The 27,190-nt window shown below is 44.4% G+C and overlaps 1 protein-coding gene across 3 annotated transcripts in view; it reads left to right on the top strand.

Annotated features, from left to right (window-relative positions):
* Positions 1-26,596, top strand: part of C11H3orf20 (chromosome 11 C3orf20 homolog) — a 60,061-nt gene extending 33,465 nt beyond the window's left edge. For 2 of the 3 annotated variants that reach the window (XM_025189546.2, XM_025189550.2), the window contains exons 13-16: positions 190-306; positions 10,369-10,511; positions 22,940-23,065; positions 26,322-26,596. In XM_025189546.2, the coding sequence (XP_025045331.2) occupies positions 190-306; positions 10,369-10,511; positions 22,940-23,065; positions 26,322-26,445 (510 nt within the window). In that variant the 3' untranslated portion in view covers positions 26,446-26,596. The remainder of the gene's footprint in view (positions 1-189; positions 307-10,368; positions 10,512-22,939; positions 23,066-26,321) is intronic. The other variant, XM_075938761.1, reaches the window with a different exon arrangement.
* The last annotated feature ends 594 nt before the right edge of the window (positions 26,597-27,190 follow it).

Genomic DNA, 27,190 nt, shown 5'->3' with positions numbered 1-27,190 from the left:
AAACGGGCAAAGGTAAAGGCTTTATTTTTTAGCTGAAACCCCACTGGAATTCCCAAAGACCTCTTTTATTCTATTCAGGGTTTTATGCTGTGCTCATCTCTGTAGTATTAGCCCCTTCCCTTAGTGCACTATGCAAAGTGTCTACACATCTGTCACCCAGAAAGAATGACCGTGTTCGTTCATTTCTAGTGCAGACATGACCCTTACCGCTTACTGAGGTATGACATGGACAGGGTCATAAGACAAAAGCCACCCCTGCCTCCTCTCCTCGTGCGGAAGCATGCTGTCACTCCGGGAATGGTGCTGGTAAGTCTGGAAGTTTTGCTGCTTGGAAGGACCCTGAACCTTTGGCTCAGTGACTCAGTCAGCATGCTATGTCTTTATGATGTATGGTACTCAGGGGTGACTGCATTATACATAGTGCTGCCTGCCAGCCAGCTCCATTGTAAATGAGGCTGAATAGTACCAGCATGAGCTGAAGGAGAAAGAGTCACTGACTCATTAAAACATCTATTTGCTGGCTATGAATCACATTAACCCTAGGAAGGATGGTAGTTTTGAGGTAGGAGAGAAGTTCATTTAAACAGCAATGGGACAAAGCTGCAATATTTTGATATGGATCCTGATCCAAACTTTCCACATTTGGATGGATTCAAGTCTCACATTATACAGTTCAAATCCATCTTACAAAGAAGGGCCAAGCCAAGAATTCTCCCCCCCCCCCACACACACACATTTGAAGAAGGCTGAATCCCAAATGCCTCTTCAAGGAACCCAAGGTCACCTTGCTATATGCGTTCCTCCAGTGTACATCTTCTCTTCTTTCATTACCTATTTGCATTGCCAAATGAGGAGATGAATGTGTAGCAGCAGAGAGTCTACAACTGAAGAACAGCAAGAACTTTTGTTTGGTCACCAGTCACATTCCTGTTTGATTGTAGACACCATCTTTATTTACCAATCCAATAGCTATTCAGCTTCACCCAACACCTTTTGTCCTAGACTGTCTGAGCACAAACCAACAGTGACAGACAGTCTATGTCAGTACTCACTCTACCTCTCCCTGAAATGAAACCACTTTTGGGGTGGTATGGGTCAGAGCAAGTCTACACAGCCCAGCAAGATGACTGAACCTTTTAGGATTAGAACAAACTGAAGAATATATCTGAATGAAACTACCATAGCAGTTCAGGGCAGCAGAATGTTGCCTGTGCTGGAATTTGGTGCAGAAACTGGGGTTGGCAACTTCATATCATGAAAAAGTTCCTGAAGGGCTTTTAAGGACCACAAATGGTCCTGTCTTCATGGACTTGATTTTAGGATGGTAGGGTGGGCAGCAGCTAGGCACTCTGGGACCCAGCTTGCTTTTCATCCCATTCCCCAGGTGCCAAGGGAGGGAAAAGTGTTTGCATTCCATGCATGCCTCTCACACCTGGCAGGTGAGCACCTTTCACTAGCCAAGTATGAGAGGCAGGCATGGAATACAAGCACTTTCCCCTCACTCCATTAGCAACCGGGGAACAGGATGAAAAGCAAGCTGGGTCATGGAGCGCATGGCTGCTGCCCCCTGTACCATCCCAAAATGGAGCCCTTGCCTGTCTCACCTGAGTAATGATTGTATTGCGAAATACTCGTTCTGATTCTACTCCTACTGAACTTAAAGGCAAAACTTCCATCCACTTCAGTGTCGCAGGGTTAAACTGTCTGTGAGGTAATGTGATTATACAGCCTTCATCTAGCCTAACATTTAAGCACATTTTTAAAGTTAAATAAGTAACCCTAAAGAGCACTCGTGATTGTACCATTAATTCTGAAGCATCCTAAAATGCCCGACAAATAATAGACATGGCCATCTCAACACTGAGGCTACATCTACACTGGCGGCTTCTTGCGCAAAAACTTGACGGGTGTCTACACTGCACGTGCGTTCTTGCGCAAGTAAATTTACAGTCTAGTGTCGGAAAACAGGGCTTCTTTCAGAAGAGTTATTCTTCTCCCTGCGAGGAATAAGAGCTCTTGCACAAGAGAGCGTCCACACTGCCATAGATGCTCTTGCACAAAAGCACATATCTTGTGCAAAAGCACATGCCAGTGTAGACGCGCTCTTGTGGAAGACTTTTTACACAAGAACTCTTCTGCAAAACAATTCTTGCATAAGAATCTACTTGCCAGTGTAGATGTAGCCTGATAGTAACAGCCACCTCACCAAATAAATAAATATTCATCAGATAGTCTAGATAATCCAAGTGGATCAAATCACTTGTTTGCTTCAATGAGAGTTGTAACCAAATAAGGACCTCAGGGTTTTGCCTTTTAGTATTTAAGCCCTCACATTTTTGGAGTAGAAGAGCTGAAGAATCTATACCAACAGAAATTCACTGTCAGTCAGTGTTAGTATGTTGGCTATTCCTAATCAGCTGATGAATGTGAATAATTTACCAGCCCCTCTCTAATATCCAACCAAAACCCTGCCCTCACTCAGTCTCTGTTGCTACATGGCACCATCTATCCAAAGAATAAGATAACACAATTTACAATGAATCTAGGCACTCAAGCTGTCCTGGGAAACAAGCACCAGCTCAATTCTGAAGATTGGGGAATGGAGGCAAGGAGAAATTAAGGGCTTTACCCATATTGCACATGGAATCAGTGACAGAGCTCAGACTAGAATCCACTTCCCATGTTTCGTACAGAAGAAATACCGTGATACTGAATGGCTAGAAATTCCACTCCTCTCAGAAGGGCCAATGACAAGGAAGTGCAGTTCTCCTCTTGGGAGTTCTGGCTCACAGCATGAGATGTCAAGTATCAGAGGGGTAGCCATGTTAGTCTGAATCTGCAAAAGCGGTGAGGAGTCCTGTGGCACCTTATAGACTAACCGAAGTGTTGGAACATAAGCTTTCGTGGGCAAAGACGTGCTGCATCTGATGAAGTGGGTCCTTGCCCATGAAAGCTTATGCTCTAACACTTCGGTTATTCTATAAAGTGCCACAGGACTCCTCGCCGCTTTAGCATGAGATGTCTTTATCTGGGTTCATTGAAAAAGGTGCCAAGTCAGAGAAGGCTGTGCATGAAGCAGAGCCTATTAATGAATGCCTTCCTGTGTTCTAGAATGGCTCTTTGACAACCTTGTAAATCTCTGACTGGGAAGGTGTAACACTCTCGTGTCTCATTGGACTGACAAGATCAGGGATTAGAGTGGTTATATGGTTATTATTCATTCCTTTTAGTAACCAGACCTGACCTCCTCAACACAGTTAAACTTATTGTTAACATACAGCCTTGATGTACAGGCGAATAAGATTTTATAGTCAAAACAGAGGTCATTGCAGATGCATTTAATGCTTGGTGAACTTAATGCTTGAAAGGACTTTGACTTGTGTAGCCAAGAATTTATTTCTAAAGTTTTTCCAGAGAAAGGACTTGGATGAAGGGATGAAATTTTAATAACAAATTTGTTTAAAGGTAGTTTTTCAAATAAGATGTTAGTCATTGTCTGGCATGAGTAACTTTAAAGCACCATGGAAGGGGGAAGATTACAGTTTTGAAAACTAGCAATAGCTGCGGGAGGCAGAAAGATAGAAAAATGGAGCCAACTCAAAAAAGCAGCATGAAAGTTAGGGTACCTGGAGTCTTCTTTTGCTACTGACTTAATGTGTGTCTTTGGGCAGGTTATTTACCACTCCATGCCTCAGTTTCTCCATCTGTAACATGGACATGAATACATGATCATATTAGTTTGCTATTGTGTAAAGTGCTTTGACCACTTGGAATGACAGCTGGGCTATGTCTACACTGGCCCCTTTTCCGGAAGGGGCATGTAAATTTCACTAGTCGTCGTAGGGAAATCCGCGGGGGATTTAAATATCCCCCGCGGCATTTAAATAAAAATGTCCGCCGCTTTTTTCCGGCTTTTAAAAAAGCCGGAAAAGAGCGTCTAGACTGGCCCCGATCCTCCGGAAAAAGTGCCCTTTTCCGGAGGCTCTTATTCTTACTTCTTCAAAGTGGATTCTATTCTTCAAAGTAAGAATAAGAGCCTCCGGAAAAGGGCACTTTTTCCGGAGGATCGGAGCCAGTCTAGACGCTCTTTTCCGGCTTTTTTAAAAGCCGGAAAAAAGCGGCGGACATTTTTATTTAAATGCCGCGGGGGATATTTAAATCCCCCGCGGATTTCCCTACGACGACTAGTGAAATTTACATGCCCCTTCCGGAAAAGGGGCCAGTGTAGACGTAGCCCTGCTGAATAAGTACCAGTGATACCAATTGTGCTGTAGTGGGCAGATGTACAATAGCTCTTGTTATGTCTATTTAATCTCCCAGCCATGTGATACATTGCATCAATTCTCATCATGCCCCTAAATCTAGCTCCCACACCCCTGTCCCTGCCCTGGATTTTTTTTTTAATCTTTGCTGCCAGTGGTAAACAGATCCCACCCACAACATGCCCATGTCTGACCCTATGAAATGGACCAAGTCCCTAGAGAAGATTTAGAAAGCCCTGTGTGGGCGGTGGCAGGAGAGGGGAAAGGAGTGTCTAGGAGGAAAGGTCAGCGGGTATGCTCTGCTGAGCTGTGTGTTGTGATTTCTTCCTGGACAGAAGCCATTGTTTGAAAATGTGTAAATGCCTCGACAGCAATTGCATTGGTGGGTATCATGTGCTGAGTAGAATAACTGAGCTGAGCTAATGCAGAGAGCTAGAATAGAAAGCAAAGTTATGCTTCTCTCACCCAAGGAGGAGTTCTTTATCTAGGAGTATTTGAATAGATGAAGTTGATGGTCATTCCACTCTAAATGGCTCTTCCTGATTCCCCTCCTCTTCCATGATAGTACCTATTAGAGCACATGTCAATAAGCTGCCCTGTGCAATGGGTAAGGTAAAGTGCCATTATCAATCAGTAAGAGTCAGTCTCTCTGTAGCTAACGGGATGGGAGCCACCCAATTGTCTCTTGTGAAGTTTGCAGTTTTAATCTTTCTGCTGCATTATTAGAAGCAGAAGAGTGTTCGGTCCTGAGATGCAGCTGTTGCCTGGCAGCTGCTTCTTTCTCTTGGAGGGCAGGCACTTAATTTGTAATGAGAGCAGTGTCAGGACTCAAGTAATTAGGTGCCAAGGCTCAAGCAATTTAACAAGCCCAGATGTGCTGGGGCTATGAACTACCAAGGCTAAGGGTGCTGGGGCTCAGCTCTGGAAATCCTTGGCACAAATTAAACACCGTTTGTACCCCCAGTGTAATTAGCACTGAGCTTCATAGTTCCCTAAGCACTTGGTAAATTCTTCAGTCTAGTCCCACAGCAACAAAATATCAGTTGGCACACAGCCAAACACTGCTCTGAAGCTTTTTGTAAATAAGTGGGTGACATCTCAATCAGTCAAGTTCCCTTTCATATCCTGTACAGCCCTTTCCCACAAACACTCCTGCAAAGCCACTTCTTTTCCTGTTTGCAAGAATGTTTATGCAAAGCAAAAGCCAGCAGATAATGCCCCACGGACACATTCAGAGGCGGGAGAGGGGGCTACCTGTGGACACCTGTGTGACCGAGTGCTTGCTTGAAGGTTCACTGAAGGAGTGCTCAGGTGGCCAACTTGAAATATCTATTGGGGGTAGAAACAGGCCTGTGCAACTTCGGTGATCAGTTCTACAGTGTGACTAACAGATTGTGACTATCCTGTACTTCGGGGGAGGGGAACCTGTGGCCCCCTGGCTTGTCTGAATCTGGTCCTTGAGGCTCAGGGCTCTCCCCACAGCATTGGGGAGCCTGCACTGGTGCTCCAGCACCCTGCTACTCCATCACGGGGCTGGAGCACACAAAATCTACAAGCTTGGGCCCCCATATGCTCTGGTGTATGAGGATTTTTTTTTCCCAGCAGCTCCCCACCTCTACTGCACTTAGAAGAATTCTTACACTGAAGACTTTCTGAACACATCGTGCTGGGATTTTGTTTGTGACTAGCCAATGCATTTCTATAGCCCTGGCTGGACAATAAGTATGGGGCCACTCCAAAAGACCTGACAAACCCTCCTCAAATTGTGATGTCTCAACAGAAGTGGAAAGGGCTTTAAAAAGCCTAATAGTTGCAGTCATTTTACTGAACTTTGTTTTGCCTGCAGGTGAGCTGGGAAATTAACTATCTCCCTGAAAGGGGCTTATGAGTAAATAGGAAAGGATCAGTTTCTCAGCAGGTACATATTGGTGTAGCTTTATTGCCTTCTTTGACCTAAATGGAGCCACACTGAGAGTACGTCTAAACTACAAGCCTCTTTCAAAAAAGAGCGTCTAGACTACAGCCAGTACTTTCAAAAAAATGAGCCGCTTTTTTGAAAGAGAGTACCCAAGCAGTTTGGATGCTCTCTTGTGAAAAAGCAGAGTTAGCATTACATAATGCCTAATTTTCGAAAGAGCACTTTTAAAAAAAGGCGTTATTCCTCATAAAATGAGGTTTTCCGTGGTCAAAAAACTGCTGAGTTCTTTTGATGTACTTTCGAAAGAATGCAGCAGCAGTCTAGACACAGGGGAAGATTTTTCGAAAAAAGGCCACTTTAAAAAAAAAAAAACAACCTGTAGCCTAGAGACAACCTGATTTACACCCGCTGAGGAACAAGTAAGGGAATCTGTAAAATAAGTCAAGGAATCTTGATTTCCTCCTCCCCTCCCCTCTCTCCCCCCCCCCCCCCCCCCCCACACATCCCTGTTAGTTGTTTTTCTTGCTGAGTCCCTTCTGGTAGAAGTACACACAGTGAGTGAGCAATAAAACCCAGAAGTCCTGGTCCTCCATTCCCTGGTGGGAATGGTTCAACACAGCAGTTAATAGAATGTCTGCCAAAGAGGCTGAGTTCTGCTGCAGGATCTGTAGATGCAGAGAATTGGACTTAACCCGATAGCTGGTGAAAATGTCATTGTTAGCTATGGGCCCTCCAACGAGGCCCTGTCATTGCCTCCTTTGATGGCGAACCTGGATTCTGTCACCTGGAACATTTTTATGGAATGCAATTGTTGCAATTAAAAGTGGAAAAGGAGGTGCCTTGGATAACATGGTCCTTCTCCTTTCCATGGCTTGGAAGATAAGCAACAGGCCCTTCAACATTGTACATGGTCTGATGGACAACCAATGTAAATCTTACATTGGGAACATTAAGCACTCGTGTTGGCTTGCTCCTTTTAGCAGTCATGCTGCTGCATGTCCACCCATCTGTAGCTTGCAGGCTGCCATGTGGGATATGCTAAATTAGACAGAGCTTCTCCAACCTCAAGGTAATAAGCTAATTCATTCAACACAACTGTACTCCGAGTCCCCTCTTCTTTGAGGGTGGATGAATACAGCTGCCAGAGATGCAAAATACTTAAGTGCATTGAGACTCATTCCCATTTAGAAAGACCTCCTTGAAATGAGGAATATATTTCAACTCTGCACCCCTCCTCCCCCCCGCAAGGTCTCCCACTTGTTTCCTCCTCCCTTTCACATGAAAGATAGATCCATAAGAAGAAATCAGGATATGTACCTCTAACTATCTCAGGAGACCTTGTGTGTTACATTACCTATGTTCAAATGGACATGGCCACATCTACCTAATTTTGTGAAGTATGGATAGGCAGAACAGAAACACAGTAATGCAGCTTGGAAGTTTTTCCAATAAGTGGCTCTATTGCACCTTTGTTACAGACACACCCTCTCCTTTTCCAGTTTCTGTAGTTAGATGCCTGAGATCTTTGGTTGTTTAAACACACAGCCCCTCTGGCTTTCCACTTGGTAAAAGATCAGTGCTGGCTTCCATTGCCTTTCCACAGCCTCTGCTGCTACTCCTCCTCACAGTTCAGAGAGCTCTGCCTGCTAACACCAGAGGGAGCTGCCGGCACTCAGAACTCAGGCCAGTTGCCCATACCAGACACTTTGAACGGAAGGGAGATTAATTTGTGAGGCCATCAACGAGCTTCAGCTTTGAAACAGCCCTTTTCTTCCTCACACAGATATAGCAACAGAGTGAGTATGTGTAATGGGGATTTGGCCCCCAGCAACCCACCACTCACAACCACCCAGGCACTTTCCATAGCTCCCTGCAATCTGTGCCCCACCATTCTGAGCTCTCGTCCTATTCCCTCTATGCACCTGCCACCCATTCACTCCCTTCCTTTTGTCCCACCTTGCACAGAGCTACCTATTCCCTGTCTTCACCCTATTGTTCTGACCTCACATCTTCCTACCTCGCCCCTTCCCCCTTCCTATGCACTGTGCTCCTTCAGTCTCCACCCTACTGCTCTGATCGCATATCCACCAATGCACTCTACTCCATAGATCTCCACACCCTGTGTCGTCTTCCCCATCCACTTGCCACTCACTTCTCCACCCCTCTTCGCCACCTTCATTCCAGATCTCTTCCCTAGGGCAGTCTATAGTTGGAGCAGGGTGGCTTCTTCATTTGTGCTGCCCCCCAGTAATGTTCCACTGAATCACTTCTCCTCTGTTAAGTCTCGTCTTGAAATCTTCCCTTTCCCTTATGATGTTATGTACAAAGAACTCTATGGAAAAAAAATGCACAGGACTGAAGTGTAATGTTTCTCCTCCCGCATTGCCCCCATCAGAAAACAAAGACTGTGAGGCTGTAAAGCCTATATTAAGATTTCACATGAATCCCATATATATCCATTGAAAGTCCTGAACCTCACAAAAGCTGCTGTGGAATGTATCCTGCTCTAGGTGGAAGTTGAAGGGCCTGGAATCTTGCTGTGCCTAGCAAGAAGCTTTGTGATACCTTTGGACCTCTGAGATGCCGAGTTAATTTGAGGACAAGGATTTGGCTCCCAGTGTAAGTTAGAGCAGCTGCTAAGGCTGCTCTAACTGATGGCAGTTGCCAACAGCCACCATTAGGCTGTTCTGTATTCCACAACCAAGGAAGTACTCCACACTCTAGAGACATTCCTCTCCCCCTGCTGCCAGCCAGCCCCTTGTGCTGTTAGATGCTCAGGTGGTGCTCTAGATTACCTATGCCACCTCTTTCCTGGGGGAATTCTCCAGAAGATCAGTTCACCCCTTTTTGACATCTACATCACTGAACTGGCATGAAGACACTTCAGAAAGGGTCATACGACTCCCTGCAAGCATCCTGTAAACAATAGTAGAGAATGATGAACATCAGCAGACTCAGATTCAGCTTAGGTTTGTACCCAAGAAGTAAGAGCCCAGATTTTCAGAAAGTTGCAAATCTGAGCCCAGGTATGGATTGATTTCTGGGCTAGAGTAGAAAAAAAAACCTGACACGTGCAGCTCTGGATTCACATGGCTTTTAATTCAGAATCAGACCATCGAACATAAGCAGGAGTACACAGTACTAAAAATGTTGCCCAGAGAGCCCAGAAAAATCCTTCTATTTTTCAGCTGGCTGCAATTTTCATCCAAACCCAGGAAAAATACAGCTGTTTCCAGAAGGTATCAATTTGGGTTCACATGGCCTTAAATTCTAGGGGACAAGATTAATTAAACCTGCACCGATTAAACCAATTGAAACAAATAATCAAAAGAAAGTGTAAGAAACCCTTAATGTTTGCACAATTTTAGAGCTTGCTTGATTCTCTGATCAGTAATATTAGGCTTGAGGTTTCAAGAAAACAGGGTTCAGGAGAAAGCTATCACCACATAAACAGCATCCCTCTTGAATTTTCAATATTGAGTTTTGAGTTTATATTCCTAACCTGCACTTATAAGTAGAGGGAGGCATGGAAATGGAAACAAGTTGTCCTGTACTGAAACACTGACATCACCAGTCTCACATTAGTCCCATGAACACATCAATTAAAAGCTCAGACATCTTCTCCTCCAGTCTCTGTGGTGTTTACAGCCACTGTTCCGGGGGAGGGGAGGGACAATGCTATGAAGTTTGAGGGTGGCTCCAACAAAACTCACTGGGTATAAGCCTACCACTAATCAGAACCAACAATATTTTCCCCAGTAAAACTCAGGAGAAGGGGAAACACCAAACTCTGCACAACTCTAGGACCTCGAATAGTTCAAAAATTCATGCGGCCATGTTTGTGTTACAACTTCATCCAATCTACCCTATCTTAGTGCTAAAGTAGAGCATAATATCTAGGTACCACTAATGTCCAGTGGTTTCATAGAAACAATGCTGGCAAAAGTGCTTTCTACGCAAAAAAGTAAGTTAAATTCCAGTCAGAACTGATGGTGTTAACTGCTCTGAAGGCAGTGTGTGTGTTTGTAGCACTCAGAGCCCCTAACCAGAGGGTGAAAACATCTAAGAGTCCTGTGCAAAACAGGAAAGGGAAGCCATTTGGCCCAAGCTTTAACACTTGGTTTTATTATTTTTTTTTAATAGCAAAGCATTTTTTTCTCTTTCTTCTTCCTGCCTGTTTGTCAACAGATGTACGCTGGAGGGAAGCTGCTCTTCGGGGGCTCTGTTTTCAACGGATATGGCTGCAGCAAGAAGGACCTGCTGAAGCAGATCAGCCAAGCTCGCCTCGACTGCAAGATGGGTCACTTCCTGCCAGAGAGTTTCAAATTTAGGTAAAACAGGAAATGCAAGGAAGTGGGCCCCATGTCACATCGAAGTCTGTTTGTAACATAAAGCTGGCTAACTCAGAGAAATCGAGGGGAGCGATAAGGAGTGTGGGCACATTGATAAAGTCATTGTCAGCCCTTCCAGTTAATAAACAGTGTAAATGGAAAAAAGAATGGAAGGAAAACAAGTAGGATCAAGTGGGATGTTCTTCCCTCATGTGTTCCTAGAAGCAATTTGATTAATTTAACTTGACAGACAGAGGTAAAACTAAGAGTTGTGTTGATCACTCCTACTGCATGGGCATGCCCAGAGAGCTGACTGAATACTAAGATCTGGCTGAGCGTATACTAGGCAGGACAGTGGTGAGGGATGTGGAGGAGATGCAGCCATGCTATTACATTTCAGTTAACTAAACTCAGTGGGCTGCCTTACAAGTCTGAGAATTTTTTAAACCACTTTGAGGTTTTAAGCATAATTGAACATCTCCATCTAGACTGCCTGAGATTTCAACAGCCCCTTACTCTGCTCGCATGTCATTGAGACATGGATATCTTGCCACACTGAGGTGTTTGCCTTTATTTGGGCTTCCTTACCCTCACGACCAGGGATCTGTTCAATTTAGTTACTTCTGGGGAGTCAAATTGCAGGTTTTAATGCCCCTCTCTGTTAATCCTCCGGGAGCTACATCTTAACTGAGATCCATCCCACATGCAGTTCAGAGACATAGATGAATTGTACCACAGTTAGGGCATGTCTACAAAGAGAATTGAATTCACATTAAAGTAGGATGTGAACTGAAAGCAAAATAATTATTTCTGATTAACTCCGTGTTGACTTTCATTCCAGAATTATTCTGAATTAAACTGATTTGGAATAAGGCCCTCTTACTCCTCGTGGAACAGTAGTTCGAATTAGAAAGCCTAATTCGAACTACCTACTCCGTGCCACGTGTAGCCGTGGGCACAGAGTCCGAACTACCAGGGATTTAAAAATGGCGGCGCCTGGCAAGATGCAAATGAAGCCCGGGATATTTAAATCCCAGGCTTCATTTGCAACTTCGATTGACTATATTAACCACCCTAGTTCGAACTAGGGTGGTAGTGTAGACATACCCTACGTGCCCCTTTGATTTGAGAGGCAAATTCTACTCCCCTTCTCCCACCCTATTAAAAAATCCAGGTGATGTTGATCCAGCTAGCTCACACAATAGCAGTGAAGCCAGGGCTCCATGGGCTGTACACACCTGCCCATGACCCTGGCTATATACTCCAGCAGCTTTCTATTTGATTTTAAATGAGATGTGTGTTCCCGAGGGCTTGTCCACAGAGGGATGCCCAAGAAAGTTAAGCTAAATCATCAACAGTGTAAATTTGAAGTGGGTTAGTTAAACCCCATTATATTCTCATGCAGATGCTCTTATTCAGCCTTAAAGTTGCCTTAATTCAGTTTAATCTTAATTTACTTCCAAAGTGAATGTCTACACATGCTGCAGTCATATCCTTTTGAAAATCCCATTCCAAATCCAATTAAATAAATGCACAAAAAGCAAATCAAAACCACAGCTCTGCTCTAATTCAAATAAAATAAATGAAAGTTACAAGAAAGAAAGAAAGAAAGAAAGAAAGAAAGAAAGAAAGAAAGAAAGAAAGAAAGAAAGAAAGAAAGAAAGAAAGAAAGAAAGAAAGAAATATGCAAATGACCAAAACAAATGCAATAATCAAAAGGTAGCAGCCTACTTGAACTGGGAAGCAGCATGGCCCAACGGATAGGACCCTATGCTGGCAGGGCAGAGATCACAGTATTATTTCCTGCTCTGCCGCTATCTTGATGTATGACTCTGGGCAAGTCCCTCAGGAATATTTTCAAAAGCACCTATGGGATTTTGGAGCCCAATTTTGGTGAGACTTCTGCTCCATAAAATCCCCTAGGATCTCCCCATGCATAAAATGATGACAATCATGCTGAATCACCTTTGTACAGATCCCAGAGGAAAAGCTTTAGCTGTTATTTAAAACAGGAACCTCCAAATAAATTTTCCCCCTGCTTTAAGGAAATATCTCATGCTGGGCATGCAGCTTGCATTGGTCTGTAGACTAGCAGTGAAAGGTATGTGCCCAGATTCCAACCATGTTTGCTGCACTGTGCTAAAGCTTTTTGCCCCAAAAGAGCACATCTAGCATTCAAAGGGTTAATTGGTGCTGGGTGTTGGCAGTTTGAGGCCAGAGGAGAAAATCCTTAGCTGCACGTATTCTATAGGAAGGCTATGAAATCACTTGCAGTCTCTTACAGTAACCCTTCCCCTCTGCTGACTAACGCCTATTCGTTCTTGTGGTATGTAATGTTCTCTACTGTCATGTTCATGGAGGCTGAAGTTACTTTTAATGTGGCTGTAAAATGGGCAACAAAAATATCCAGGAACTGTGTTACTTGTTTTCTTTTTCACTTTAAACTTGCTGCTGTTGGGCAGGAAACACACACTCCACTGTGTACTGGACCCTGTCTCCGTCTAGTGGATGGATACAGCATGAGCGATTGACCCTTTCACTGCTGGGCAGTAGTGGTTTTGCTTGCAGGAGTTGTTGTGCCTTTGAAGAGCTAAGATAACTGAAATCTCTATAACTGCAGGTTCCCTGTAAGACACTGAGAAGGTCAGTGCACAGGCTCGTTCTCTCTCACTCATCTTCTTTCTTAGTCTCATCTATTTCTAATTTGTACTAAAGTTTTAGGGCCAAATTCTTTACTCAGTCCTTGCTGCAAGCAAAATACCCATTGACTTCAATGTACTTTTGCCTGAGGCTATGTCTAGACTGCAAGCCTCTTTCGAAAGAGGCTTTTTCGAAAGATACTTTCGAAAAAGCCTCTTTCGAAAAAGAGCGTCTAGACTGCAAGCGGAACTTTCAAAAAAGCAAGCTGCTTTTTCGAAAGGCAGTCTGGATGCTCTCTTTTGAAAAACCCCTGTTTGCATTCAAGAACGCCTTTTTTCGAAAGAGCACTTTCGAAAAAAGGCGTTCTTCCTCGTACAATGAGGTTTACCACTGTCGAAAGAAAAGCCGCGTTCTTTCGATTTAATTTCGAAAGACCGTGGCTGCAGTCTAGACGCAGGTGAAGTTTTTTCAGAAAAAGGCTACTTTTTCCGAAAAAAACCCTGAGTCTAGACACAGCCTGAGTGAGGACATCATCTTTAGGAAGAAACTTTCTCTTTGGTCAGGTTATTCCATTGCTCTTTTCTGTGAGATTTCCTTCACCTTCCTCCAAATCACCTGATGTTGCTCCTTGTTGGAGACATAATATTGATGGAGCACAGGCTGATGTGATATGGTAGTTTGTATGTTACTGTGACTACAACATTGAAAATCCTGCAGGTTCTGTATGGTACAGTATCAGGGCTGGCCTTACCATGAGGTGAACCGAGGCAACTGCCTCAGGTGCCAGACTGTGGGGGGACGCCACTAGGACCCAGAGTGTAGAAAATTGTGTCTGCTGCTGGTGCATATGTATTCTCTCTGCAGTACCATGAGAGGAGTAGAACAGGAAGAAGGCAGAATTAAGACCTTTCAAAATTTTGACCCAAGTGAGGGGGAACATCATTTGAGCTCCCTGCCTCAGGTGCCAAAATGTTGTGGGCCAGCCCTGTATAGTATTAAACCGGACAGCCCTTTTCAACACAGGACCATCGATATTTTCCAGACTACTTATCTAACTAATACACATTCTGGGTATGGTGAGCTGTCCCATCTTGTGGCACTGAGACCACTTACTGAGGGAATGTCTACACTACCCTCCTAATTCGAACTAGGAGGGTAATGTAGGCATACCGCAATTGCAAATGAAGCCCGGGATTTGAATTTCCCGGGCTTCATTTGCATAAGCCGGGCGCTGCCATTTTTAAATCCCGGCTAGTTCGAACCCCGTGCCGCGCGGCTACACGCGGCACGGAGTAGCTAGTTCGGATTAGGCTTCTAATCCGAACTAGCTACTCCATGCCGCATGTAGCTGCGCGGCACGGGGTTCGAACTAGCCGGGATTTAAAAATGGCGGCACCCGTCTTATGCAAATGAAGCCCGGGAAATTGAAATCCCGGGCTTCATTTGCAAGTGCGGTATGCCTACATTACCCCGCTAGTTCGAACTAGCGGGGTAGTGTAGACATACCCTGAGAGAATAATGAGTCTGTTCTACAACCTCAGCTACCAGCCAGCCAACTGGCTTTTAGCTCAGGTGGTAGAGACTCATGTTCTAAGCTCAATCGGGATCTGCCTATGTTACACTTACATGTAGTACATGTCACCTCAAAGTGGCACTGCTTAGCATGGCCTCAAGGTACACAGCGCAAGTTTATCTGGGGACAGTCATACTTTCAGGGGCTCCTCGTGGTGTGTTTGGATATAAAGGTTTAATAAAATGCATTCTCAGAGCACTGAGGAAACCTGCTGACTCAGAGCATGCCCATTCCACACACCGCTTCCCTAGGGGAGGCGAGGTCCGTGCATCCAGCGTGGGAGACAGTCCGCGCTACTTTGCTATATAAGCTGTGGGGTGCGGGTAATGGTTAGGCAGGAGTAAATGCAAAGCACACTGGTCCACATACCTCCCCGCTCTGTTTCCATTGACATCAAAAGGCCTAAACTTGGGATAGATTTGACCCCAGTCCGAGTGTGCTCCCGGCCTCAGTGCATTTGGAATGGATTTGGGAGCCTACACGTAAGGGTGAGTGCACTGTGCAGGAGAATAGGGACAACCTGGTAGCCTTAAAATAAAGGCATAGAATAGATAAACTGGATCGAAATGATGGCAGAAGAATCTCATCTGGAGAGACTTAGATCACAGCCAAGCGCTAACCAAATGTGATGACATTCAGAGGTCTGTAGGGGCCAGGGTCTGTGAAGAAGGCCAGTGATGGCACAAGACTCAGGTATAGCTCGGGGGTGTTGTGTTGCAGGGAGTACCCGCCGAGTGATGTGTGCTGGATTTCAGATTGTGCAGCATTTCATGAACCCCAGGGGCAGAACGCTGAAGAGCCCCAGACAGCCCCATGTTTCAGCGTGCATCCCATCAGAGTGGGGCGGTAGCATGCTGATAACAAGAGGTCTCAGTGCAGAGCTGTAAGAATCAGGAAGCCATTTTACGTCACTGGGGCTTGTCCGTGATCTTACACTCGGCCTGACGGATGAGGCTGAGATAAGGGAGGAAGCAGAGAAACATTGCATTGTGGCTGCATAGCATTTGTTCTCCCTGCAGAACATGTCGAATTTGGGGGTTGAGGGAAGACGGGTGGGAGAAATGAGGAGGAATGTGTCTCTTCTCCACCAACCCCTCCTACAGTCACAAATATATTTGCTCGCAACAATGGGAGTGAGGTATAGCTGTTTGTTCCCAAGGGCTTCTGCTTTCCCTTCTGCTGAAACATGAAGTGTGGAAAAAGCATACATGTATGTAAGGCAACATTCTTCCCTCCTGCCTCAGCTGTGGAACCCTGATCAGCAGCCTGGTGCAGAGGCTACTGCAGGTGCAAGTGAGTCAGGGAGGATGGCTCACTAAATGGCAAGTCTTTTAGCTGTCAGGCTGGAGAAAAAGGCACAGATGGGCTAGATGCTGCAGTGGAAGAACAAACAGGGATTGGCAACAACCCAGAGTGGTGAGGCAGATGAACAGGGCTAAGTCTGTTTCCAAACACAGGTGAGGGGAGGATGGCATATCTGGTGATGGAGAAAGGAGAGGCGATGAGGCGTTTAGTTGTGCTGAAGTTGACTTGAGAGTGGGTTGGAGATGTGAGGCTATACAGAAGGAGAGGTCAGGCCACCTAGTTTTACAATGAACATAATAATTGCAAGAAAGCTTGCCCTAAACAAGAAGAGAACAAGGGCTGCAGTCACTGGCTGGAGTCTCCCAAAGATTTAATGCAGGCTGGTGGTGGTGTCTTTTAAAAAACAAACAGACGAAAACAAAACCAGGCTGCCTCATTCAGCCAGTAAGTCAGTAATGGAAAAGCACCACCTCTGTGTTCTCTTCTGTGCATGCCATTGTGAACTGCATGGGGTGTGGACAGGAAAATAAGATGATTGGCTTGTGTAATAGGATGTATTCAACATAGAAAAGGAATGCTAGAAAGTGGCAAAAAAAAAGGAAAGTCTGTCAGTGTGAAGGTCGGTGAGACAAATCTCTGGCACTGAGTTTTCAGGGAAAGTCAAAGGTAGCTGAACTGTTTATGAAACATTTAAAGACAGATCCATATCTCACTCCACCCACGTGGATTCCTAAGAATTCATAACAAGCATTTCATATTTTTCTTTTTGAAATAAGTCAGAGAGGGGGACTGAGAGGAAAGTGACTACACAATGGTTTTGGCATAAAACAAATAGATGCAATTGAGCTTCCTAGAGTACTGCCCATTTAGTAGTGTATATTTTAAAGGCTCAACATGACAGCAGCAAAATATGCAGAAGTCATGAGATTTGCTCAGCTCTTGAGTCTGAGTTCCCTGTTTCTTCTCAATGCTATTGCTATTATTTTTATGAACACAAATAATATTGCAATAGTTTTGCTATTGCACTGAATGCCCTACAGTGAAATTTATCCCAGGAAAGGCTATGCAGAAAACAGTACAAGACTGTGACTCATGCAGTCACTGGCGCCTTAAATCCCACTGAGACTAAGGAACTGGGTTATCCAGTTAATGTTTCAGGTAGTGATGGATTATGCAGTGCACATTTATTGTAAGTAAAGTCCCCGAGTTTCTGCTGGTCTGCATAATCGGCTGTAATAAATTATCAAAGAGCTAGCCGCCCCCGGTCCTAAACTGCATTAATGCCAGCGCAGTCTGTCAATGTCTCTGTCCATTGCTGTGAATAATTGAGTGCGGTGACACAGACTGGGACTTAGCTAATAGTTAAAATGCTTTCAAATTAAAGCAAGTAATGGAGGGAACAAAGGAGACTGTCTGCAAATCATGTCCATAGGTGGGTCATTTGGAGCTTTGTTACTGTTGTTGGAAGTTTCAATAGCCCTTCATATGCATAGGGGAGTGAAACTTACTAACATCTCCCCATATCAACCCAAAACAACTTCTGCTTTTTAAAGGCTCTTGGATAAGCCCATGTTGATTTGATCCCAGTTTTTCTTCCCTTTGGACATTCATTTTTGTATTTCATTTCCTTGTTGGTGCTTCCATTTTTCTGTGTTCTGGAGGAAACGGTCGAAGAACCATATGGGAGAATCTTGAGAATGTTACTTTAAGCATTAATTTTGTGGAAATAGTCCCCGAAAAGCACAACTCACTGAAAACAGAGTCCAGTTCTTTAGAGAACTTGAGTTCTCATTGATCTTTGTGCTTAAAACCACAGGAAATCCTCTCCCATCGAATGCAACCACAGAGCAATTTCTTGCTCATGTACCAGATGGCAAGAGTCTATGCTGGCATGAAGGATTTCCTTGGCTTTATAACACTTTATAGGATGCTTTTCATTCATGGCTCTCAGAGCACTTTACTACAGTGGAAAAGTGTCATTGCATCCATTCTTTAGGGAAAATCATGTGTCAAGTCAGTACAAGTACAGCTGGTCAAAAAAAAAATTCTGTCAAAACTGGTTTTCAATGGAAACTTTAGTTTTTGACAGAATGAACCTTTTGAAGAAGTGTCATCTTTCTCTGGAAACGTTTTGGGTTTTTTCCCCTTTCCCCCATCAGATGCCCCAAAATTGAAAAGGTTTTTTTTGTTTGTTTGTTTTTGGCTGTAAACTAAATTATTTCAGTTTGGATATGTTGCCTTGGCATGAATGAGCGTTTGGTTGCAGGCTCCATTCTCCTGCCTGGGCTGGGTTCTTCAGCTAAACTTCATCTCCTGCAATGCACTGTGGCCATGGGTCTTCCTTGCAAATCTCTGAACAAAGTCCAGCTCTCTTGTCTCCCAGTCCTTCATCTTTGCCGCTCAATCACGGTGCCTCCAACTTCGGAATAAAGTGGGCATTGTTAGAAGGAACAGAAAAAAAGAGACTACTAATTGCCCTACGCACTCTAGCCTGGGTAATGAACAGGTCATCTAGGATGAGTTTGTTTGAGCCTAATAGGCAGCCTCCCTTTAGTGCTCTGAGCACAGGGGTATAGCTGGCCATGTAAAATATATATCAGACTTGCTGTTCCATTGGCCTCTTCTTTGTAGCAGGCCCAGAAGTCTCCTCAGGTAAAGTCACCCTTGCACACAATATGATCAGTGACACGCATTTGGTGCCGTTAACTGGAAAGACCTGTTAATTATATAAATGTGATCTAAGTCTGTCCATTATTCTGACAAAAATAATGAAAAAACTTGCCAGTTGCAATACAGACTATTGCTTCTTGGAAATTAAAGGTTTTATTTGATGGGGGTGTACATCCACCTACACCCATGCTGCCCAGGAAGATGACAAAACCCTGAAGCCCCTCTGAACACATTTTCTCCAGCCTGGGGATCAGTTTAGCCATGGCAATTCCTGTTAACATGGTTAAGCATCTCCTTACATTATGCCCAAGACTTCATCAGTATCTAAGTACTGTAACAGGCCACGGCAGCTGGAGCACTGGAAATTGAAGCTGTTAGCTTTTGATTGGAAAGAGTAGCAGCTCCAAGGCACAGTCTCACCTGTGAGTGGTTGGCTGCCCTTGGACAGCAGCAATTTGTGACTTGAGCTGCAAGTCTGTTTACGGGCACTTCAGCAAGAAATCTCATTTTGTTTTATCAGGAACAATCTAAGATAAAATGAGGCAAGCAGTGAAAAATAAAGCCCAAAGCATTTCCCCTCTTAATTCAGAGATCCTCCACCAAACTGTGATTTTCCACACTCTAGTAACAATCAGGTTGCTACAAAATGGGAATAAAGTTTTAATATCTTCCTCACAAGGATCTCATAAAGCAGGCTGATTGGGGTATCTCTCAAAGAGGTGCATCCACTTATGGGATGCCAGTGATGTGTAGTCACTCTGCACTCCTCTATTCAGTGTGTAGAGTCCCTCTGGACATGTATTGCTCATCAGTTTCACTTCTAACTTTAGTGTCCCTCTCTCGTCCTCCTATAGAATCTGTTGATATGCGCACAGAGATGCTACAACCATAACAGGTGCCTTAGAAAAACCTCAGCTAGGTGGGTCACTGTGACTTCGTGACCCTGGATATAGCAAAACTCCAGTTGTAGTGAAGGAGAATGAAAGATCTGACTAATTTCAATGCATTACAGCAGGGCTTCTCAACACGTGGCCCGTGGCCCATTTGTTTGCAGCCCGTAGTTCAGTTTGGGTATATGCGGGGCTCAACATGTGGCCCGTGGGTGGGATCTTTTGAACATGGCCTCCATGGGGAGCATGCTCCACAACGGCAAGGTGTCTCCCAGGCGGGGGAGCATTGAAAGACACAAGAGGATGGGCTGGCTGGAACATATGGGTACAGGGAGGAGGTGCCATGAGCACTGGGACATTGTGGGAAGTGCTGGCTGCTTAGCCTGGTGGGCAGAGCCTGAGATGTGCTGATTGGCTTACACTGGCAAAGCTTTGGGTCCAGCACCCTGGCTTAAGGCTTAATCGTTGTATTTATGCCTATCAGTGTGAAAGGAGCTATGTGCATATATATTTGCATGTATATACAACCACACTTAAGTTGCAGCTCTCGCAGTGGTGTAGCGAGGGGATGTTGGGGGGGGCAGTTGCCCCCGGGTGCCACGCTGGGAGGGGCTGCCAATTTAGTCCCCCCTCCCTATCATCTCTCAGCTTGCCTGCTCCTCCTCCGCCTGCCACCACTTTCTGGAGCCTCCTCCCTTCCTCTCCACCCCCAGCCTGACTCTCCTTCATCTCCGCAGGTTAGTGCGTGCATGTGGGGGCCCGGCTCCAAACTGGAGTAGGTGGGGGAAGATGCGGCACAAGCTTCCCTCCACCCCCAGGGTCAGGCTCAGCCATGTGCCAGGTTCGGGGACACACTGCGCAGCAGTGGGGCGCAAATTTTGCCTTTGCCCCCGGGCGCATAGCACCCTCGCTATGCCTCTGGGCCCTCAGCATGTGCTGTGAGTATCATTGTGGCCCCCAGGGCTTCCAAAGTTGAGTAGCCCTGCATTACAGTGTGCAGACAGCTACTTATAGCCGAGGGAGACCCCACCAAGCATGTAAGTCTTCTGTAGGGATACAAAAATTATTCCTCTGTGAACCCTATCCTGAAAAACTGAGTAACCCCCCCCCCCCCCCGATTAAAGCACAGCAAAGCTGCAGAAGAGATGGATCCTCATTTCTCAGCCCAATGGCAATCATAGGGCCTGGTATGTATATTCAGCCAACTCACTGATGGCTTGTACTGGGTGTAAGGGTTGTGGGAGGCGAATATTGAATGCATGATACTTTAGAGTTTTAAAGATGTTTAGAGGTGTGGCCAGTGCAGTCTTTACTTGGACAAAATATGATAATGTTGATCCAGATGGCCTGTTTCAAGTACGATTTAGCACTAGTGCCTCTGAAACCTGCTGGGATCGCAAGTAATAAGGCTTATGAATTAATTTAGCCAGGAAAAAAAATGGCACAAGATAAGATGCTATTACAAGGTATGCATTCTCCCTTAACAAGAGAATGTGATCACAGGTGGATTTCATAATGGGCTCTGCTCATCACTTCATTACACAAAAGCTATCATCCCCATTCAGTGTAATGAAGTTTCACTATTCACTTCACCCTTTAGAAGCCTTCTGGAAATTAGGTTTCTTGTAAAGCTCTGCTGCTTTATCTGGGAGCTAAAAAGGGTACAGAGAACTAGTTAGGAAAAATGCATTTTAAAAGGAAATTGTTACGGTCAATAAGCCCCAAACTCGACTTTTGTCTCATCTTGTTCTTTTCTATTCTTACATGTGATTTCCCCCCTGCCTCTGTTCTGCAAACAGTGCCAACTTCCCATTACTGAAGCAAAGCACCCCTAAAATCTACACCACACTACTGGCTCTGGTTTAATTTTCATGAATCACTCTGCAAAAACAAACAGGGGCTCATAGCCAGCCCTCCTTAACAGGATAATCTGAAAGTGCTTTACAAGGATGGATAAATAGAATTGTCTCCCTTTCACGTGAGGAAACTGGTGTTCAGGGTTCACCTTTTCTCATAAGTGAGGCAATGGTGCAACTGGAAACAGTATCCAAATCTTCAGGCACGGGGTGCTATCTATGGGTCTATGGTATCTCCCTCATGAGTCACTGTGACCTTCTGGAGGGAGCTAGAAATTGAGATCTTCTGGAGGGAACCCATCCCTAACACCTTACCAGACTCAGGGTATGTCTACACTACCCCCCTGGTTTGAACTAGGGGGGGGTAATGTAGTCATACGGAGTTGCAAATGAAGCCCGGGATTTGAATTTCCCGGGCTTCATTTGCATAAAGCCGGCCGGTGCCATTTTTAAATACCAGCTAAGTCGGACCCCGTGCCACGCGGCTACACGCGGCATGGACTAGCTAGTTCAGATTAGGCTTCCTATCCGAACTAGCTGTATGCCTTGTGGAATGTGTACAGCTATTTTGGATTAAGAAGCCTAATCCGAACTAGCTAGTCCATGCCGTGTGTAGCCGCGCGGCACGGGGTCCGACCTAGCCGGCATTTAAAAATGGCGCCGGCCAGCTTTATGCAAATGAAGCCCGGGAAATTCAAATCCCGGGCTTCATTTGCAACTCCATATGACTACATTACCCCCCCTAGTTCGAACTAGGGGGGCAGTGTAGACATACCCTCAGAGAGGCGATTTACCTGAGATCACAAGCCTAGTCAATGATAGAGCTGGGAATAAAATACAGCTCTCCTGACTCCCAGTCCAGTGCCCTGTCTACCAGACCATGTGGCCCCCATCCATTTGGCTACTGATGAAATTCCTAAAAAGGTCTGGGTAAGTTTGGACCCAATATTTTAGCAGCTGTTTAGGCTTAAGTAATAAGTGTTACAAAATCTCATTCTTCAAGATGTAAGATGATGATCTTGCAGTCAAGGCACCAGATTCCGGTTCCTGGCTTTGAATATCACCACACCTCATTTGCATACTTAATGAGCTGCCATTTTTGCACACGGGGCTTTTGCGCAAAAAGGAGCCATCTATACGGGTCCTTTTTGCACAAAACCCCCCTCTTGCGCAATAGCCGTTCTGCCACTTTTTTTTCAGGAAGAACGGCTCTTGCACAAGAGTGGGGTTTTGCACAAAAAGGAGCAATGTAGATGGCTCCTTTTTGCACAAAAGCCCCTTGTGCAAAAGTGGCGGCTCATTAAATATACAAATGAGGCGTACCGATATTCACTGCTTTGTCTCATTTGCATATTCTCTTGCACAAGAGGGAGCAGTCTAGATGTACAGTGTTCATGTCTGGATGTGTGGTTTTGGCCCTCCTCTGACAATTCAGAACAGAGGCCTTGGGATGGTAGCAGATAGTGCCAAATGCAATTCTTTTTGTCTCGGCAGTGCTATCCCTGTAGAGGACCCTGACCAGGACAAATTGAAGAATGAAGAAGATTCAGTGGAGAAAAGTAGTGAAGAGCCTCTCTCAGTGCCCAAGGGGGAAAATGCTTCTCGCTCAAAGCTAAAGCTGTAAGTAGCTGTCCCAGGGAAGGCTGCTCACTACAAAACCAGGAATCAGCTGAAGCATCTGCAGATGCATTCAGTAAAGTCCCTGTTAGCTGCTCTCTATTGAACACTTTTTTTTTTACACAAAGGGCTTGGTCTTTAGAGAAAGGCCATGGGTGTGATTTGTTTTGCAGGCCTCCTGGGGTTTCTGCTAGTTCTTCTCTAATCCTGATCATAAAACTACATTTTTTAAAAATTGGTGCAGGGAGAAGCTACGGAAAGGATTGATGTCTTTTTAGATTAAGATGCATCTCTCTTCCTCCACTTAGGCGATAACTTGCTATAGCAGGAGTGGCAAGTTTAATGGAAAGAGCAACTCTGTAATTCAAACCTTCCTTAAAAGTGCTCAAGGGAATGTGGTGATGCACAGAGATCCTCAGGAAGACTTGCCCTCTGTTCTTGGTGCCTGTACCGCTATGTTAGTGAAGTTGAACTTTTAAACACTCCTTGTTTGGACTGAAGAGGGACTAGATCAGGGCGGGGGGGAGGGGTCTCTCCTTTGCGTCCTCTTCACCCACTGATTCCATTTGGATTTCATGATATCGTTTGGTACGTCTCAGCAGTTGCTGACTTTAGAACAGTGACCATGGAACTGAGCTAGGATCAGATGCTTTACTCGTGGGAGGCAACGTAATGGAGCTTTGGAAGCCCAGAGCAGTATTCTGTCATTGGGCCCAGTTCTGCCCTCAGTTGTTCCCACTGAAGTCAATGGGCTTGCATCATAGCAAGAATTGGCTTCAATCCTCTCTCTAATTATTTCCACTCATATGCAGAATTTTTTTCTCAGCTATGCATGGAATAATTTTTTTTATGTGCACTGAGGCATGTGTGACTTTCTCTAATGATGGTGCACAAACCTAGCTGCTAATCAGCTGGGTGGTAGCTGACTCTCTCCTGAATAGCTACACAAGCACAGAGCTTACAGGAAACACTGAATGTGGGTTCATTGATTTCATGGGTTGTTCTCTGAGCCATAATGAACCGTGGCCACATAGATCAACAGACGCTGTTGTCATGAACTGGAAATGAATCTGGCACCTTCAGCACATAAGCATGGATTTCAAACATGTTAGCTGAAAGAGAACCCTTGTAGTCGTGAAATATTAGGAGACTCCATAATCACTGAACTAGCCAGTGGAAGAAGACATCTCATGCATTAGACTAGTGCAATATGCTGAGATATTATGGCGATGGGCATTTTAGAAATATGATGGCTGGTACTGATGGCAGGATGATTGTGGGGATCAGTTAGGAATGATGAATGTTTTCCTAATATTTCAGAAGTGCTGGATGGTCTGATGAGTTATCTTGGTGTTTCAGATTAATTTACCATCAGTGGCTTCCATAACTGTGATTGCCCAAATTCAAATAAATGAAAAAAAGTTTATTTGACGTCTTAACATAATTTCCATGCCTGTCCATCACTCAATTGACTCAGCATTCAGCATAAATATATGATCTGCTTAGGAGAGGTCCATCAACAGAGTTAATAAAGGGTAAAACAGGTCAGGTGTACGGCACACTGAGGGTTTATCTACACTATGGAATAAGGTCGAATTAAGATACGCAATTTCAGCTACACTAATTGTACCTTAACTCAACTTTTGGTGCTGTCCACACTTTAGGAAGTCTTTGAGAAGATCAAAGCTGCAATTGTCAATCTTCCAGGGTTCAAATTAGCAGGTCTAGTGAAGACATGCCAATTCTAGTGAAGACATGCCTGAGGGGCACTCTGGTAGATTTATGGAGCTATGAGTGGGTGAGGAAAGCCCGCAGAGAAGTGGAGAGGGCCCATGCTCCTGTAGTTCAGCTGACCAGTACATCATCTTTTAGATATTGGACCCTTATATTTCTTATTCTGATTGATTACATCTGTCATGCCACAGTAGGCCATATTAAAACCTGACTGACGTAAAACAGACTGGATAGTCATTCCTGGGAAATTTTAAAAAACATGCTTTCCTGAAAGGAGAAAAATAGAACTGTCTTGTGGAAAGCCACTTGCAAATTAATTCTGTTTAAATTATGATGCAGTTTTCTTAGTGTTTTCACAATAAGGAGGCAAAGGGAATCTGAATTTTTACCTGTGAAGCCCTTAATAAGTGATGTGTCTGGAGAAATATCCACCTCATCTGGAAAATGCAAGATGGCTTATCTTAGATTTAGAGGGGTTTTGTCTAAATTGTAGGCACCCTAAATATGTAGAACCTTTTCAGTCAAACACCATTAAGGTCCTGAAGAAGGATAAGAAATTCTTTACAGTGGCCCATGGGATTTAATGAGGAACAATGGGATGAAAGTGAAAAAGATAGCATGTAGGGTGATTATTAGTAAAAAAAAAGTCCTCCCAGTGAGGTCTCAGATTGTAGGATAATCTGCCTGGGATAGAAACTCTATCCCTTGAGTAATTTAGAACTAGCCTAGGCAAAGCAATTGACTGTGTGTACCAGAGAACAGCTCTGGGTGAATAGGTGAACATGGTCATACAATGGACCTTACCCAACTCTAAATTTCTGTGGGCTAAATTCCACTGACATTTGCCAGTGAATCTCTAATTGGACACAACTGGAATCTGCTCATGTATATACATCAGGCCAGAATTTTAGCCCACAAGCCTATCAAAGCCTAAAATGAGGTTTCAGAGGCTGAATTCTGCTAAAAGGGCATGTCTACACTGCCCTACAAGTTTGGATTACAATATGAATAGCAGCATGTACCAAAATGTAACTCCTCCTGTAGCTGCTGTGGGCCCAAATGTGCATATCCTTAATTCATGCTAATGTAATCCTCCTCAAATAGGACTAGTTGATTTAATAGGCAATTCTCTGGTATAATGGAGAGCTAAATTCAACCTTATGTTTCTGCTTTGGTTTGTGTATACTTTGCACCAATCCTTCCAGTTAAGACTAATCTATTACCCTCCTATCTTCTAATCGGTGCTCCATTGGGTGTATATATTAGTCTTAGATGTGTTGGGTCAAGTGAAATAAGACATAATTATGACTGTCTTGGGCATTTAAATGGGTTAGCCCATTTCTAAGGGGTCTTTTAAAATATGTATATTATCTTTATACATGGCTGAACTGTGCTTTTCTAAGACACCTTTATTTTTCCCATGTGAAATATTTAGGATCTGATTTACAGGTACTTGTGGTAACCTGCCCTCAAGTTACAATACACCTTACCCTCTTCCTTTTCCTCTCTCTATTTTCCTTATTAGACTAAGGACTTTGACAGCCATTAAGTGCATCCGTTCAATGCAAGAACAGAAGCAGAAGAAAAACCAAAAATCTCAGATAGCACAAGCAAAAGGGAACAGAAAGAACAGTGAGACCAGTAAATAGACACCTCACGGATCAATTTCACACCGACAGAGACATGGCCAAAACTATTTAAACTTACTCTGCCATTTTTTCCAATCTGTTATATTTTGATTGCTAATAACCAGAAATATTTACTTTTCAAATCTGAATATAAAATTGCAGTCAGCAAGTGCGTCTTTGTTTGCTTAGTCCTGTTTTCTTCAATTAAAAAAAGTTTACCCCATATACAATGGTCCTGATGACAGCATAACTCCTGGAGAATCCCAAAAGAACAATAAAGAAACCAAATAATTGAGTGTCTGCTTTAGCCAGTGTCCAAAGACATTCTAGAATGTCTTTGCAATGGAGGTAGGAGAATGAGCTGAAATTGAACAAGCCCAGGTGAGCCAGGAAGATGGAGAAATCTCTGTGGTAAGTTCGAGTATCTGAGTTTCTGGAGGCTTACAGTAAAGGTGCAAGAAGCAAAAAGGAGAGGATAACAGCCTGTTAAGATAATGCTCTGGCAACCAGCTTGATCGTACACTAAATTCTACATGACTGGAGAGGCCCAGGATTGGGATAAACAAGTGGTGCTGAAAAAGACTGAGGTGCACTTGGCAGAGCTGTGGGATCGCCAAAAGAAATAGGAATAAATCAGGTCCGGACTGAGAGATTTTGACAGAGGTGCTCCCAACTGAAAAAGAACTGAGTAAGATACAGGTCAGGAAATACTGCAAACCCTTCTGCCAGGTGAAGCCAGGAGCTGCCAGGCCTGGGCTCAATATCT

This window comes from Pelodiscus sinensis, chromosome 11 (assembly GCF_049634645.1).
Source record: "Pelodiscus sinensis isolate JC-2024 chromosome 11, ASM4963464v1, whole genome shotgun sequence".
NCBI lineage: Eukaryota > Metazoa > Chordata > Testudines > Trionychidae > Pelodiscus > Pelodiscus sinensis.
Note: the sequence above shows the minus strand (reverse complement) of the source record. Positions and strands in the feature narration are given on the sequence as shown.